Below are 18,307 nucleotides of genomic sequence, written 5' to 3' on the forward strand. Positions count from 1 at the left end.
GCACACAACTTCTCAGATGCTTCAAGTAAGGTCAAGCTGCACAATGAACTCAATTGTCTGCAAATATACAATCCATGTATCTTGTGGATAATATACATGATGTGAGAACTGCCTCCCTGCTCTATGCCCATCTGATTTCACAGATTCCCTCCCTCCCACATTGATCCTCAGGCAAGCATTGATCCCAAAGTCTTATTTACTTTTACTACCCTTCTGTGTGGCAAGGGTGATTTGGTAAAGAATCAAGGAGGCAATTATTTTTCCAGCATTCCTTTGAACCCTTGGTTTCTGATAAGGCTGACAATATAATTTGCTAATTTATTCTTGATATTCAATCTGTCCATCCTTCTATACACCATCAATGCAAAAATGTTTGTCTATTCATTGGTGTATTTTCCATGTACCCATATTTGCCTTCCCAGTGATTAAAAATAAGCAAATGAAAAGGGAGTCACTTAAAGGGCAAGAGTAATGACAAGGGAAGGAGACAGAAAAAAACCCTGTGATTTATTACCTTAATCTCCTCGAGTAGTTCCTTCAATATAGGATTCACACATTATCATTATCAACATGAAAACTCAGGTAAGTTCTACACTAGTATCACCACCACATTTGGAGAATCAAGTGTTGATGTATTAACTCTATTGAAAAGCCTCATATTTCTAGGCATAGTAACTTTAACCTAAACTCTAAATTATCCCAACTGCTTTATTCTAGAAAATGCAGTCAATTCAACCACTGAGCAGAAAAATATATTCATAATGAAGTAGAGACGACACTGTTAAGAAAAAATGAGTCTCCACATAAATAACGTTCATGAACACATTTATTGCGAGTAGCTCTACGGAAAGGCAAGTCAGATATATATAAACACTATACAGAGTTGCAAGCTTGTCTCCCAAAACTGCAAATGAGATGTTTACAAAGAAAAGAGAGTATAAGAATATTTACAAAGGAAGACAAAGCCAAAGCAACTCAAAGCAGATCTGTGAAGCAGAAATAGCAAATGTAATGAGCTGTCGGAACTGTAAAGTTTTAGTTTTTACTGACCAAGTTACTATGTCGGATACCAAATTAAAGATAGAGATCACAGAAAAATCGTTCCATCATTGGTTTTTCTTAACAGCAGCATAAACTGGTAGCTGGAAAGTGATATGTTGGTACACATATTCTAAAAAGATTCTTCCAGCACAATACTGAATAAATTAGTTGTCTCTGTAAACTAAGAAGTAGTGTCAAAAAGATTGCATATTTGTTATGCTGTACCTGTGACTATTTGTACCTGTTACTATTGGTATGTACTGTTGTGTATGAGGTTTCCCATTCATTTATTCAGCAAGTGTTACATCTGTGCTGTACCCTGTCTTCTGGCAGCCCCTGAACCTAATATGCAAATAAAGCAATATAGTATTGTCCCCCAAATAATATTTTCTTTCCACAATTCTGAACGATTATGACTTAACTTACTTGAAAATAAAATGGTGACAGAAGGCTTGAAAAAAGGCTGCCTAAAGAGTGCATTGTTATCATAATGAACAAAAGCCACACTGCATTATTTGATTAGGTTGGGAAAAGAGAAGAGTCTGAAGGAACTGATGAAATTGATGCCCTGGCAGTGACCAGTAACTGGAGTAGTGATTGGTACTGCAGTCACATCCTCTCCTCAGCACCATTCACAAGGGAAAAAAAAGAGCCCCCCCCTTCCCTTCGGTTGGTAGGCAAAGAAAAATAATAGAAGTCTACTCACTTCTTCAGAAAAGTTAGCTTAGCAACATGTACTATAAGCCTGCTCGAAGATAGAAGTACACGTTTAAAGACATCAAAATTGAGTGGTGAAAAACTTTAGGTAAATATTACACTACTTCAAAGTTGCACGTTAAATGCGAAGCGATTTTTTTAACAGAGTTACACACAACAGGTACATCTACAATCACATGTATACAGGTACACAAAGGTGTGCATACACACAAATATGTGCACACACACACTAGCATTCACACACTTATACAGACACTCACACCCATCTTTGATATGATGAGGTTTGCCAGTGATGGTATAAGTCGTGATTTGTGTGCCACCACATAACAAAGCTCTAAGCAAGTTTCAAGACCTTTGTACCTATCCTCTGTGATCACCACCTGTTAGTGTCCTGTTCTCAAAGGTCCAGGTTCCTAAAATCTTAATTCAGTTTCCATCAGAGGCAAGCAAAAACAGGAGGGGGAAGCTTGCTCTGATCTTTTAAAAATTTGGTACGTCTTACATAGGCTCAGTGTCCAAAGTGAAACAAGGCCTTATAAGAGGTTCCTTTTGGCTTAAGTTTTAGTCAGATGATTGACATGTACACACTAATTTCTTGAATATGGGAAACTGATCTCTTTATAGGAGCCCTGGGCATAGGAGGGAGAGTGTGGGTCAAGGAGAGAGCCAGAAAGAGGGAGATAATGGAGGGTGAAAGAGAGGAGGCCCAGAGAGGCAGAGAGGGGCTTTGTCAGGAGACTTTTGCTCTTTTAGGGGGAAAATGTAGGTTTCAAAATTTAAAAAAAATAGTTGTTTTGGAAATGCTCAATTGATTTGCAGGCAGAACATCACACTGTTGTATATGGACAAAGAGATAATCTATTCCTCAGTTCCGCCCTTAAAATGTTGGAAATTCTCTGTCAAGGTATTAGTTTAGTTGACGTTTAATGTGGACAGAATGTTGCAGTTTTTTTAATGAGCAAAAACTGAGATAATCTGTCCTTTGGTTCTGCCTTTAAAATACTGAAAATGTCCCATCAAGATATCAGTTCAGTTGATATTTAATTCCTTGATCAAGAAATGTTTTCATGTATGTACTACACAGAAAAAAAGATTTCAGATCATACCTACCTTCTCATGAACATAACTTTTTTCTTTACCTGCCCTTGTTTAAAAGATTTTCAACATCAAAACTAAATCTAAGTACTACACACCAGTAAAATTGCTATTGGCCACATTCACACATATGTAAATAACATTTTTTTAAAAGAGGGAAAAGAAAGAGTCATGAGCTGCTAACTATTACGATATTTGTTTCTTTTCAAAGAGACAGATTGAGGAAAGAAACCAGAAAACAAAAACATAGTATGAATTTCTCAATTCAAAATCACTGGATCCAAGGGCCGCAGTATGAATGATCTGTATTAGGATCACTCAACTGCCAGCATCCACTTGTAGGCTTTTAGAAATTCAGGTTGCTTTCTATTCAGAAGCCTCTGAATTTTCTTTCTTTTAGGCAGATCTGGAGTAGACAAAGATGAAATTCCATAGACATCACTTTTCTTCTAAAATGTGTTTTTGTGGCAATGTAATCACTCTAGAAAAAAAAGATGACAAAACAGAAGTTATTTTCAAAATTAAAGCGTGAAGTGCTTTCACCCCCACCCTGTTCTAAAACAAAACAAAGCAAAATTGAACTAGTAGTTTTTGAGAGCCATATTGAGGAGACTGCCTTGGCATGGACATGCCTAACTGTGCTGACTGCCTGTGACAAACACCAGCACAAGCCCAGGAAAGGTGCAAGGGTAGTTACTCCTTTTGCCCCCAGGCTGCCACTCTGACATTTCTGGTGGATAGCAGCTTTGTTCATGCATGCACTGTTCTACTTCCTCCCAGGAGGGCCAGCAAGTGAGCCAGGCATTAGGCAGACAAAGAGAATTTTTATCTTCTCCTACATGCTTGATTATACCTTCATCAGCTTATGTGGCACAAGACAAGGGATTTAAGCACAGCCTTGGTGATAGTCTCCAGACTTGATTACTGAATTTCTTCTAAAAGAGTAAAATCATACCTGCAAAGGAGATTTGATTGAAATGCCCATCTGTCTAATAAAAAGAAGTTCTGGTATTACTCTCTTGGCCTTCTGCTTATTGAGAGGGTGCATAATCGGGAGTGGGGCAGAGGAAGGGGGTCTGGTACCTTGAAGAAGGCGCTGGACTGGAGAAGGAATGGGGATAAATGGTCAGCAAATTGATTATGGGATGCTAGTGTTACTTTAAGATCAGGTCACATCAAAGTACCAAGTATTCTATATCATTACAGCCAAAGAATCCATGGAAAGCATCCCCCAGAGTAGGCTTCAAGTACAAGATCTTGCCTTAAACCAGCAGTATACATTTTAACCATTCATTCTTTCATCACAAGTTTTAAAAATGTAACACTTGCAGCTGGATGAAGCATCAAAGGTCTCCATTCCCCTTCCACCTACTTGCGGCTATTAGTCCTGATTCATTGTATAGGGCCGCTCCTCCACATTAAAAGATTTTTAAAAAATAAACACCGTAGATTAGTAAAGATATTAAATTTTCCTGTCACCAGTGGGTTTAGGAAATTTTAGATTCTACATGTCTATCAGGTTTAAACAGCATAAAAGGTGTCCACGATAGTCATAGGTTAACTGTGAGAGTGCATATTAGCAACTCAATTATCTGCTGTAAAATTAGGCTAGACTAGCAGCATAGAATTTTGCAGATACTATCAACTAGGTATTTTTAGCAGAAATTTAAGGTTAGAAAGGTATCTCACCTAATTTAATATAAAAATATGTTCATTACAGCACACTGCATGTGCTTTAAAGGGGATTTCTTACTAACCTATACAATATGCTACACTCCGTATACATTTTTTCCAGAAAGATACAAATTTATAAAGTTCCATATAACTACCCCATCAACATTATACTAAGCCTGAAATAAGGGGTATCTGTTGCTATTAGAGTTGTTTTGCTTTCTTCTTTACTTCTATTAAATGACAGAGGCTCAACTAAAAATTTGATTTATATTTCAATTGCTTTCCTATACCAGCATTGGGTGAATGCTTGATATTATACTAAAACCTAGCAAATAACGGTGTGATTTCAAGTTTACTTTACAAAATATATTTGTCAACTCTTGATTAACCATGCTGGTGGAAAGGAATAATGCTATCCAAAACAAGATAATCCAAAAATAATTTAATTTGCTTTGGAAATGAATTATGGGAACTTGAGCCACAGATTTACCATTATAATCCTGTTTTACTCAGGCCAATATTAAAATGAGTTTACATTCCCTGAGCTCATTCCAAAGAACAGCATAAGGAAGTAACTCAGAAGCTTGCTGGGTGGCAAAGGAAGGCAATTCAGGATTAAAACTCCATCAGAAACAGTCTGCAAAATGACTACCAAAGGGCTGACAATCATATCTTAGCGCTGTCTCCTGTTGATTTTGATATCATTTCACCACCACAAAAGTAAATGGTGATGTCTTTAATAACATGGGCTGTTTTTGATGTATTATTTCCACTCGATACTGATAGGTTATAAATAATTACTGTATTGGGTATTCTTTCTGATTAAACAAAGATCTTTTTAATGACAAGTTAATTCCACCCCTTTTAACGGGAGGTATGCTCTTCAAGCAATTTTTCTCTACAAGAGAGAAAACCTTAATGGACTCGGATGGGTCAAAACATTTTCCTACTGCTACCCCCAAAACCTGGCAGGTATCATTTTCTTCTCAAAAATGAATGAAGTAAACTTTTCTGTTTCAATTTGTATAATGATATAAACCTGAACATTAATCTTTAGTATGCTAATAAAGCACACATGACTTCAATATCCCTGGAAATTTGTAGGGCCAGCCGAGAAGGCAGTTCCTCCAGGGCATTCCAGACTTCTTTATATGAATCATAAACATGCCTCTATTACAGTTTGAAGTCCAAAACAGCAATGGCTCCCTTGCCCAGAGAAAGCCAAAACTATAACAATATATCCAGTTATTCTCTCATTCTCTTTCCACTCTCCCCAATCTCATTGCCTTACTTATCTTTTCAACCCCAATTTTCCTAGAACTCAAAAAAAATATTTTTCAAATTCTTTTGAAAATTCCTTACTCTGTTTATTAGTCAACATACCATCCCTGCAGTCGACTGATGATCACACGAGCAGCGGCAACCAAGTAAAGCATTGAAGGCAAAGGAAAGGAAATGAAGAGAAATGGAAGCATATACCTCAAAGATGAATGTATAATGATACAGTTATACTATTTAGTTTAGCATTGCCTCTGGCTTATAGATTGATTTTTCCCCCATAAGAATAGATCATCACACCTTTCTGTGACCTCTGAATGTAAAGGAGGATGATTCTCTAGGACTTAATAAAAATCTAAGTGCTGTCCCTCAAGGGTGAAAACTAGCAATAATTGCTGCTAGTTTTTACAACACCAATCATACCAGACTATTGTCTCCTCCATAGATCAGAAGATTAAATATGTTTCTCTCCATGGTGGCAAGAGTTTTGTGACAGAATAGTCAAAAGAATCTGCAAGGGAAATGGATAGCAGTTGTAAACCTCCATCTCCTCAAAGGTCAGCTCAATTGTTTCACACTTGCCCTTCACTAGTGGGCCCTGGACCACTTATGCAAGTTCATTCCAGTCTTGATTATCTGGATACAAACTATATGGGGATCAGCCACAGGATTTTCATCCCAGGTCAGCTTCTCTACTACCTCCCAACACACACTTGGGCCACTTCACTCTGCTGCCTAGTTACTGCAGACTTAAAGAATGCAAGTTACTAGAATTCTAATATAGGCAGTCTACAATTTACAAAAGAGACATATTCCAAGGCTCATTGTTTAGTTGAAACTCAGAATAAATTATTCCATAGAAACAGTGCTATAAATAAATGGTGGATAGGTTCATAGGTTTGTCTACACATGCCTCTATCAAACCTAATGTAGTTCCTGAACTAACAGAGGAACTACTTTGACTACACCCGACCGTCATTTATAACATCATTTCTGTGGGAAGATGTATTTGAAGTTTCAACTTGGAACTCCAGGAAAATATCCCTTCTAGCCATGGCAATAGGAATAGTGTCCCCTAAACTCAAGCAGCTAGAATAATTAGGGACAGGGTGACTGTGGAAAGGAAACTATGTAAGAGCTTCAGCCGCAATAAGGAGTCCTTCATGGGAGAGGGCAGGTCTGAGGGTGAGGACAGTGTTGGTATGCCTTCAAGGCTCGAGGCACAACTTATGAAAAAGCAGGAATTAAAAATCACATTTATTGGTCAGATTTTCAAGGGCACCATGGGTGTACATGTGAATAATTTTCAAGATGAACTTAGAGACTTCATTGATATTCTCTCTAAGTTTCAAGTCTAAAAGTAGAAAATTAGTAATCATAGAGAGGCAAATTATATAAATTGTGAAAACAAGCTAAAGAGACTACAGTTTATGGGGAATTGGATATTCAGTAAATCCAGAAGGTCTGGCTAGCATCAAACATATCGTGGTCAATCCAACCATGAAAATAGCTTTAAACACCATCCCAGCTGCCTCTGTGCCAACAACTGAGAGTAGAGCAGGCAGCATAGCCTTGGACCTGCAGAATAGGGAGCCCTGCAAGGAAGGCTGTTCCTGCAAGCTAAGCCCAAGCAGGCTGTGAACCAGGAACGAGCAACATCTGGGGGTATAAGTCCTCCACAGGCCCCATGGGACTCCCAGAGTGACCCTTGCCTTTTCAGCCACGGAAACCAGCCAAGGGCATGTTTTCCTGAAATTAGGGACACACGTTCGGCAAAGGGCACATGAGGGTAAGACTCACATAATACAACCAACGCAATGCTAAGCAATAAGAGGTGTCTAGAAACTAGGGAAAAATAGCAATAACTTTCTCATTTCACTAAATAAATATTTAAGTACATATTTTCCATTAGTTCTAAAAGTAATTAAATCCTCAGCCAGAAATTGTAAGGTGCCCTTTCTTTAAAAGAATCTAAAATAGGATATATGTCTATATATTTTTTTAAATCTTTAAAAATTCATATTTCTCAAGTGTTCAGCCTACATTTCCAGAAGAAGATGGAAATGTAAGGCCTGTAGCTGCACAAGTGTAGTGCACAAGCTGTAGTGCAGCATTGCTAGAGAATATATTTTGAGTTCATACGGCAAGCACATTATCTTGGCAATTTTATCAATAGCTTTAAAGTTAGCAATCTGATAGTTGTGGTAAAACCTGAATGTGTTATAATGTATTCATTTCATTATTATAAAAGGTAGCCTTTTTAATCTCTCATTTTCCCTCAGGACCAAGTAATGTTTTCCATTAAATGATCCTCACCATCTAAGAGCCTGGCAGCACCTCTTAGACAAAACATACTGCAGGCTTTCATTAAACATTTTACAAAAGCTATTTTCCAATACTGCCAATAAAATGTCTGGGCTACTTTTACATAGTCTTAAAACACTAAAAAAAATGGTGCTAAACAAAATGAATTTAATTTTAAGTGAGGATTTTTATGTCCCAAGGACAGGATTTGATTTTCAAGGCTTCTAAAATCTACCTGCCTGACTGTCAGAAGCAGGTCTGCTTTTTAAACAAATAAAGAGCATCTATTTCTACAGTGCTTTTTCTTCCACTTGTCTCAATTTATCCTGTTTTGCCCATTGTGATGGTTTAGATTGGAATATCAGATTTTATACATATGGATAAAGTGAAATTAAAAGACTTTTTTGCTGTAAGTGGCAAATGCAAAGTGGCAAATGCCAATGGATTATTAAGAAAACCAAAGATATCTAACTTCAGTTAAGGAAATGACCATTAATGGAAGTTTACTGAATGCACCCTCCTTTTCATTTTTGTTCCTTTCAATGTTTCTGTGGGACCCAAAGAGATACACACACTATTTGCGTTTGGGAGGTAAAGATTAGCAAACTCCTCCCTAGACCAGATCTAAAACTTTCAATTCCAGTACAGGTCAAATTCTTTTATTCTAAGAGCCATGGCAAACAGTTCAATATAATGAAAATTACCCAAGCTCTGGCAGATGGTTCACAGTTACAACGGTCTGAATGAGGTACAACAAAATTTGCTACTATCAAATTCAAGAAAATTTGTAACATCCCCCAATTCTTGCCTATACAATAATCTTTCATCAATAGGAAAACAACAGATTGAACATCTGATTAAAGGGCAGTGTGGAGTGCTCGGTGGAGCAGGGGACTTGAAATCAGATGTATGGGTTTGATTTTCAGCTCTGCCACTTACCTCTTGGACCATGGGAAGACTCTTCTGTTCCAGCACCTACCGTCCTCCAGTATAACAATGGATGTGAATGTGCTTTGCAAATTATAAGGCAGTATGCAACTGTAAAGCACTCCCTTAATCAACAAGTTGACAGTTTAACAACTCCTTTTAAATCACGCACAATATTCCTTACTTCTCCCTGTACTGGTTACCCTCACCTGTTCCAACACAAAAATTTCGGGCCACGCTAAGAAGCCCGCATTTGTTCTGAAAACAGCTCCCTGCCGATGACTCCAAGGTATTTTGGTTCACGTTTGGTGATTAGGGAGAGAAAAAGAAAGTAAGTGAACTTGTTTGAGGTTTTATGCATGTGTGATAATTCTGCTATGCTCAATTAAAGTCTTGGTCCTTGTTTACAGATGTTTTGCTAATGGCCGAAATTTTTACCCTGGAAATATCACTCTTAGAATGAATGCAAATGAATAATGATTGCCAACAACTTTAGTTAACTTTAACTGAATGAAGTTCTCCTTCATTGTTATAGGCCAAATACCTGACTCCAAACAACTGTCCAATTTTTTTTGAGGCTGGGTGAATATGGCCGAAAATAAGTCACTCATTAATGGTGACTGAGAAAACTCTGCTACATGGAGATTTTATTCTAGCAATTTATAATAAATCCAATACAACAAAAACAGGTTGCTCTCAGCGTCTATAATTTATAGCAAGAGGATTTAGCAGTAGTGCACTGGAAAGAAGCTTACATTTCCTTCATGTTAATAACCCAGTCTAAACTCTCAAAAGGTAATTACTACAGATTTTTTTTGTGCTTTTTAATACCAAATGCTATCACAACACTACTAATTTGACTGACCAATTCTCTGACTCCTCCTAGAGCTGCCCTTATCCTCTTATCTCTGGAATGGAAAAATCAGTGAATTTTTCAACTTAAGTCATTTCAAACTGAATTCTACATCAGATACAGCAGTTAAAAAGGCAAAAATGCACACAGGGGTCAAGAGTCAGACTAAACCATATAAGAAACTATGTTCTCCTCCTAAAAGCTAATGCTTATAACCCACGTGTTTAAAATGTGGACTTCATAATTTTTAAATTCTTTTATTTATAAAAAAGTCAAGTCCAGGTTATATTTTTGGGCGCTTCTTTCTAACTGTCTTGAACAAATGGCTTTAAAATGCTTATATGCAATGTGACTGTAGGTAAGTGAGATTATATATTAATTTTGTGTTATGTGCACAAAGCTGTCTCACTACCTTAAAATTTCACTTCATTTCACTTAAGTTATAAAGAGGTCCCAACTATAAAGATCCCAACTCTGAATAACCATGTAAATTATTTTAAACGAAAGACTAACTAAAAAGTGGGATTTGAGGAGGACAGAGAACTTTAATTTAGCTTTGTGTTTCCAAAGGTAATAATAATAATAACAATGACAACAATGATAACAGTTGTATAATAATTCACCTGCAACCCTTACTATGTGCCAGGCACTGTTCTAAGCACTTGCCATAAAACTACCCTTTGTGATACATAACTCCTAATAAAATCTGTGCCTTTGTTCCTTTGTCAAAGCATATTTTTTGTTTTCTAACATGATATATATTTTTAAATGTGAGATAGGAGGGTGAAGAGAGATCAGAAATGGGGGAAAATTATTCTATGGCTTTATAGTCAAAAAGTGATCAGAATTATGTAGCCTGTAGTTAACACCTCACAGACAACATTCTAACATATCAACTTACATTAAAATGGTAACAAAAGTCATTTCCTGCAATGGGTTCTTTCTATATATCCTTCTTTTTATATATCTCAGCCAATTATGTGCCTCAATCACCATCAGGACCACCCATTTTTGTAAGAAACTAAATCATCAGTTGAAACTGTTGAAACTTCAGTGTTAATCCAATGACAAACTAAAAATATCTTATATTTGTAAAGTGCTTTAAAGTTCCAAAGGGCTTCGACATTCATTCTTTTATTTCAAGCTCACTCAATAAAGGCAGGAATTTCCTCCATGAACGATACATTCAGAGAACATTAAATCTCCAATGTAGCTACGAAGTCATTTAAAGTTATTTATAAATCAGTAACTTATGCCAAAATAATGATAATTAAATCTAGATAATCCTTGAGAAGTCAGGGTTTATTTAAGGAACAAGAAGATTTCACTAATTTTAATCTTTGCCTAAACAAAAAGTTTTGGAAAGTGCAGGCAAACATCTATGAAAACTTGTCCTTTCCAAAGTACCATGGGGACACAGGCAGCTATGGAATACCTACATCAATATCATAAACGATGTCTTCAGCAGTTAGGCTCAAATAATAGCTTGAGACCAATTTCCAGGTGTACTTCACAGAATTAAATTCTTGGAAATATAATTACACATTTTAAATTCATGGTTCTGGTAGTAGTGGTGATCCGTATGTGCCCGCGTGTTGGGGGGGGCTCACAATTTAAAGGAGATCTGAAGTGCATCCTTTGGCAAGCCAAAGCACCCTTTTGTCGTTTTAACGATCACTCTTGAATGTGTCCGTGCCGCAAATGTGAGTTTTTGTATGGCAAGTTTTCTAAAGCAGGGGGAGGAAGGGAGGAGGGCTACACCTGCACTAAATAGGGAGCTTGTTAGGTGACTGTTGTGATCAGTCCCCGACTTGTTCTGCCTGATCAAGCACAGTGGGCAGAGATCCAATCACAAAAGCATTCCACAAAGCAAGCAAAGCAAAAATCTCCACTAAACTGACTACTGGAATGAAAACTGCTGGGGTCCATCCCTTCCCTTCACTGAGAAAGAAGCACATTCTACTCAAGAGGGAAGGAGGTTGAGACTATGGAGACATCATCTTCCAAAATCATTTCTTGAGAATGTCTCCAGACACACTGATAACAACATTGCACAATGTACACAGTAGATCTACTCGAAGTCTTATTTCCAGGTCTGGCACCTCCTACTCTTCCTTCTCCTTTGGGAAAGCAACCCTTTAGAAAATGTTCGCTGTTCCAGGGCAGGCTGCCCCGGGGTCAGGTCTTCCTCCAGTCTTATTATCTTGCTTTCCTGGATTTCCCAGAAAACACACCAATTAGACATTTTAAATGCTTTTTAAAGCTTTCAAACAATATTCATACCCATTATCAAGTTGTCACCATACCCTCTTTTGGGGAGCTACATGAAGAAAATGAGGCACAGTGAAGGTGACTTGCCTGTCACTACTAATGACAGAGGAAAGGAATACTCGAGGTTTCTGGCAATTTATCCTGTGTAAAAACAAAACAAATCAACACAAAAATACATTCCAGAGCCAAATACTCTCTTCTTTTCATCACCTGTTGTTTTGGATTATTTATATTTTGTTCCCTCCAGACAATCATGCTAACAATCGAGATTTAACTTTCTTGGCAAATCACAGCAAACTAGCATAACAATGACTGCTTTTTAAAAAGTAACTCAGAGGAGAAAGTCATTCTCGCTGAAATGTTAATGGTTTATTAATACTGCTTAATATTCTGTGCTCTTAGTAAAATTCCTACAGTTAAACATGGGCATTTGTAGAAAAGTAGCTTTTATTTCTTGACTTGAAAATGAATTGATGGGATTCAGTTAACGATGTCCTGTTTGTACAAATCATTAAGTGTTAGGGACGGATCTTTGAAAGCATGCTCATGATATATCTCCTTAAGTTTTAACTACTCCTACAAAGTAGAACCAATGTTTAAATAAATGATCATCAGTTCTTTCCAGATAAAGAAACTTATGATTGGATTAAAACTTACATATTCGCAAAGATCGCAAAGTATTGCAGGAATAATTAAAAGTGAATTCTATTTTCCACGCCAAATAGGCACCAGTTACTGAAATACTGACTGACTTTTTCTCAACATTGTAGACACAGTAGCGCATGAATACATTAACCAATAACCATTAACTTTAGAAAAATGAATTCTAAAATTACCAACCTCTTCGGGGAGAGTCGAACTTCTTGTTGTCAGATCTGGCGAAGTCCATTCTCACGTATGTGTCGTCGTCGTCGTCAGAATCTTCTTGCTCGGGGGGTCTCGGCATCTGGCGGCGAGGTGGTGTGGGGGGGACGGCAGCTGCAGCCGCAGCCTCGCCAGTCCCGTCCTCATCTCCGTCAAGGTCTGAAGATGGGTTTTGGGCTCTAGGGTTCGAGCCACTGGCAACGTCTTGGGCCCCCATTACTGCTTCGGCATCAGCAGCATTAGCAACAGGTTGGAACCAGCGGACGGAGGCGGAGTCAAATCCAGCGGCGGCCTCGAAGCCCGAGGCAGCTGCGCCGATGCCCGGGGCCGCAGCGAGGGCGGAGGCGGCGGCTAAAGCCCGGCCCACGCCTAAGGTTGGCGCAGCGGCCAAAGCGGCGGCCGAGGCTAAGGAGGCGGAGAGGTCTCTCTCCAGGCTGTCGGTTGGGAAAGCTGAGACAGCGGCTCTGGTGGATGCAAAGAAACCTTGCGAACGGCTTTGTGGGCGTCTTCTCTCTAGCTCTTCTTCCAGCAGCAGCCTAGCTACAGGTGGTGGTTCAGAGCATCGGCTGGGAGAAAGAGAAATGTCCATACAGCACTCAGAAAATGGGTCGACCACATAGATTCGACCTGTTTCAGCATCATAGCGAATGGCACGGTCAGCAAAAGGCACGGCTGGTATCATTGCTGGGTTGAACATCACTTCAATGTAGTCCCCCTCTTCCTCATTAGCATTGCTCCCTGTAGCACTGGGAGGAAGAGGCAGAAGTGGCCACCTAGCACCGTCCAGAAAGAGAGGGTTGGCACCTGGAATAGCTCTTAAAAGATGTGAGAGGTCGTTTCCTGGATTTGGAAATGGCACTCCGAACTCAACATTCACGTAATTAGAAAAGACTGACCGTCTGGGGTCAGCAATTATGCCCCACAAACCTGGCAGTCCTTGAGTAGAGGGTGCTGGTGTATTGCTATCTCTTTTAGTGAAGTCAACGTTGACGTAGCCACTAGAGCTGTCAGCTTCTCTCTGCTCACGTGTGGGCTTTTGTGGTTTTGGCTTGATTTTATTTCCTTTTGTAATAAAAGAAAGTCGGTTAGGTCTCTTAGCCTTGATCTTGGGGGGGCTCTCATCTGAAGGCTTTGAAGGTGACCCCCCATCTCCAGGCTTTGAGAATGACCGCTCAACTGAAGGCTTTGAAGCTGCATCTTTGGGGTCCCCCTGAGATGAGGCTTCTTTGTCCAGGCCCTTCCCCAGTAATTTGCCAGGTAACATTGGAACATACTCACTGTGGTCACTCTGGCCCAACGGGGAGCTCTGAAGTGGATTTGGCAGAGAGAAGTAGGAGCTCCAACTTTTGGAGGAAGAGCCTCCCTGAGGATTTCTGGGGTTTTTTGGAATTGCACCGGCTCCAGGAGCCATAAACATGTAGTCACTGTCGCTGTCGTTATCCTTTGAGTCATCCTCTTTCTCAGGATCTGGTGCTTTTGGAGGATTTGGGGCAGAGGGTGGGCTCACCCTGGGAAACATCATCATGTACCCTCTTGAATCTTCAAAAGGTGATCGAGAATGGCGCTTTTCTGAAGCAGAGACGTTTTGAGGAGCCATTGGCATATAATCACTGGAGCTTGCGAGAGGGGCAGCCACCCCTGGCCTCATTGGCACGTATGGGTCATCCTCATCTTCATCAAAAGCTCTGACTCTGTGGGGACCCCGAGCTGCATCTTCGGGGCTCTCTACATCTTTGACTTCTTTGGCTTCTTTGCGCTCTTTTGTGGCTCCTCTGTCAGCACAAAAATAAAGTCGGAACCTTCCCCCGGACTTCCCTTTTCCACCTGTTGCTCCAGCTGGCGGAGGTGGAGGTGGAGGTGGTGGAGGTGGTGGCATTTGCTGTTGCTTGCTTTGAGTTAATTTGCCAAAGTAGGATCTTTTCTTCAGAGATTTTCCACGTTCACCATTGCCAGCAGAGCCTTTCCCACTTCCTGAGCCTTTGCCCCCTCCAGAGTTCTTGCCGCCGCCTGAGCCATGGCCATCTCCAGGTCCCTGGCCACTGCCTGAGCCGTGCCCACCTCCAGCTCCCTGGCCACCACATGAGCCATGACCACCTGTGGTGCCTTGGCCATCTCCTGAGCACTGGTTTCCTCCTGCACCTTGGCCCCCTGACCCCTGGCCGCCACTTGAGCCCTGGCCACCTCCGGAGCCCTGCCCTCCACCTGAGCACTGGTTTCCATCTGAGCCCTGGCTACTGGAGCCTTGGCCACTTGAGCCCTGGCCACCTCCTGAGCCTCGGCCATTTCCTGAGCCCCAATTGTTCATGGGCATGTAGTCGCCTCCATTTCCTTCCTGACCCTCTTTGCCCTCAGGATTGCCTTCCTCCCCAGAGTTACCAGAGCCAGAACCAGATGCTTCTGGAGACAGGCAAGTTCCAAGGTTGGGGGCTTCCGCAGGGCGCGGAGCACGCACCGGGTTGGGTGCTAAGTGGCGAAAACAGCTGGCTGGCACTGAAACTGCTCTCCTGGACCTGCGCGCTCTGGGCACGTACAGTCTTCCTCTCCTCGAGGGGTGTACAGGCTCGCTGGGCGTTATGTAGCGCCTGGTGAGGAGCATTTCGTCTTCCCCGTCACCGATGGCCCTGAGGTGGCAAAACTGCTCAAAGCGGGACCTTCTGAGCCAGCCGCTGGGCTCCAGCGGCAGCACGTCCAGGTGCCTCCTAGCGGACAGCAGGGTTAACAGGTGGGCGCCGATGCTGATGCTGTAGCTGCGGCAGCGGGCTCTGTACTCGTCTGCACACAAGGCTCTCATCTTCTCCAAAAACAGCTCATGCATGTTTTGGGCCACTACACAGTCATCAACCTGCATCCAGAGTTCCCCCGGACCGATGACGGTGGACCTGCCGACTTCCAAGAAGAAATACTGCTCTGAGTGCCCGCAGCGACGGATGCTCAGGAGCTGGACAACCACGCTGGCCACCTCGGTATTCAGCCTCACAAACACAACCTCCTCGTCGGTAAGACAGAGCCGGAACACGCCGCTCAGCTCTTTTCTGTGCCCCAGCCCCCTGGGTTTGACTACTACCTGCCACACATCTTTGTAGAAGGGTGGCTCCGCCGCCGCTGCAGCCGCCAGCGCCGCCGGCTCTCCATCCGGCTGCGCGCCGGGCGTGCCGCAGCGGCGGCGCTTGCTCTCGAGGATGAGGCGGCTGAGCAGCAAGTACCAGCTCTCTTGCTCCGACTCGTTCTCGGCCACCATCGCGAAATACTCGTCTTGGGTGAAAAGGGCAATGAGGTGTCGGTACCTTGCGTCGGCTCGCTGGCTCACCGAGAAGCACTGGTACAAGGTGATCACGCGCCGCGGTGGGATGAGCGCGGGGACCGCGGCGCCAGAGGCGGCCGCCGCTGCTGCAGCCGCCGCGGCGCGGACACTGTGCCGGAACTTCCTGGCATTTTCGTAGTATTCCAGCCGAGCTGGGGCGTCGGCGGTCTCGAGTTTGAGCACGAAGTAGCGCCTGTGCCCATGCTTCTGCTTCCGCAGGTATCCGCGTTTGCAGACTTCGTCCCCGACGGGGAGGTCCTCCTCATCGGACTCGGAGTCTGACCGGGAGCCAGTGGCCGTAGAGAGCCACATGGCTCCCGGACAGGACGACCCGGTCCCAATGAGTGCGGTCGGGGTTCCCGAGGAAAGAAGTGGGGTGGTCGCCACCGCAGCTAGAGCTGCTGCTGTTGCCGCTGCTGCAGCTCTCCCTCTCCTTGTCGCTTGGTCGCGAGCAGAGGAGCAACTCGCCATGGTGATGCACGATGGTTTTAAGGTGAGCGAGGGGGAGGGGGGGTCGGTGAAGGGAGGGTTTGGGGAAGAGGCCGTCTACCCCTGTCCGCCCGCCCCAGCCCCCTCCCGCTTCGGCCCGCGCCCCCGCCCACTCCACTCAGCGCGGCCGGCGGCAGGCAAAACAACACGTGACCGCTGCCTCACGCGGGGGCCGCGGCGGCTCCTGCTACCGGTGCAGTGGAGGGGCTCGAGCTGCCACTAGTAGAGGTGTGCAAGGGAGGGGGCGGCGGCGGGCGCGAGAGGCGGGGCCACCTCCTACCCGGCCTAGACCCTCTCGGTGAATCTCCTGGCCTGTGGGCCACGGGAGGACCAACGGGAGGAGGCGGGGCTCTCTGCCAAACTGGTCCTAACGAGGAGTCCACGAAGGCACGAGGGGGCAGGAGAAGGCCGAGAAGGGCGGAGGAGAGAGCGGCCCCCGATCGGGGCCGGGCGGGGGCTGCACAGCCCTGGCTCGATTGGCTGGAGGGGGCGAGAGGTGGCGGGAGGGGGCGGAGCGCAACCGTCTCGGGCGGCGCCGGGGAAAAGAGCTGGCACGCTCGCGGGACGGTTTGTTTGTTTATTTGGGAAGCGGGAGCCAGGTGAAACTGTTGCAAGGTTCTCATTGGATGGGATGGGAGCCAATGGGAGTGTCTGGCACGAAGGCGGCCCTGAGTTAATTACTTTGGGGGGCAGGAGGGGAGCTGAGGGGCAGGAGGGGAGCTGAGGGGCGAGGGGGCGTGGCTTGGGTCCCGGAGTGGGCTCGGCTCTCTGGTTGTAGCGCACTCAGGCGGTAAACAACCCTCTGCAAATAGCTGTTAATGGTAGTGATAAACTCGTGCAAATCCCTGAGCCACAGTGACCCGGGAACTGAGCCGGGCACTCTATTTCTCACTGTCCCTCACATAAATTCTCTATTCCTGTCACAGTCTGGTCCACTCGCTCCCGCCGCGCACGCCAAGCTGAGCGTCTTGGGAGAAAGTGTGGGCACCCCATGGAAACGTGTGTTAACGACCGGGGGCCCTCAGACTTGCCGCCCACGGCGCTTCAGCCTCTCTCGAGCCCGCTCCAGCCCTGACAAAAGCCCGCGACTCTAAGGCACACGAATAACAGCGATGCCTTCAAAATGAACATAATCTCTAATCAGAGCTAATTTCTAGCCCACGAAACTCAGGTTGGCTAAAGATGGTGTTTCTGGCTATTTGATTAATGATGACTATGAAAGCACAAATTTGGGGGCCTGCAAAGTATACAGCCGTGTTGAAAAAAATCGGACTCGATTCTTACTGAAATACACCAGTGTTGAGCTGTCGTGATATCTTCCCGTGGGAGATGCTTTGAAAGGCGCCTTTAAGAGAATTTCAAAATAATGTTGTTTCTCTTTCCTTGAATGAGACCCAAAAAGTTTAGAAAAAGAAAAGCTCACACCTAGAACAAAGGATCATACCGAATACATATCCTAGAATGTATTTTACATCCCTCGCGTCAAGAAAAGA

At 43.3% G+C, this 18,307-nt stretch overlaps 1 protein-coding gene across 1 annotated transcript; it reads right to left on the minus strand.

Moving 5' to 3' along the window:
• Nucleotides 1-808: 808 nt before the first annotated feature.
• Nucleotides 809-16,879, minus strand: IRS4 (insulin receptor substrate 4). Its single transcript, XM_070603620.1, has 2 exons — nucleotides 13,001-16,879; nucleotides 809-3,334 (listed from the first exon to the last, which is right to left on the minus strand). The coding sequence occupies exons 1-2, from the start codon at nucleotides 16,794-16,796 to the stop codon at nucleotides 3,330-3,332; spliced, it is 3,801 nt and encodes a 1,266-aa protein (XP_070459721.1). The 5' UTR covers nucleotides 16,797-16,879; the 3' UTR covers nucleotides 809-3,329.
• Between the last annotated feature and the right edge of the window lie 1,428 nt (nucleotides 16,880-18,307).

Source organism: Equus przewalskii, chromosome X, assembly GCF_037783145.1.
Source record: "Equus przewalskii isolate Varuska chromosome X, EquPr2, whole genome shotgun sequence".
Classification (NCBI taxonomy): Eukaryota; Metazoa; Chordata; class Mammalia; order Perissodactyla; family Equidae; genus Equus; species Equus przewalskii.

Excerpts from the sequence above, each read along its gene's own strand:
- IRS4 (XM_070603620.1), bottom strand. The coding sequence starts at position 16,796 with ATGGCGAGTTGCTCCTCTGCTCGCGACCAAGCGACAAGGAGAGGGAGA.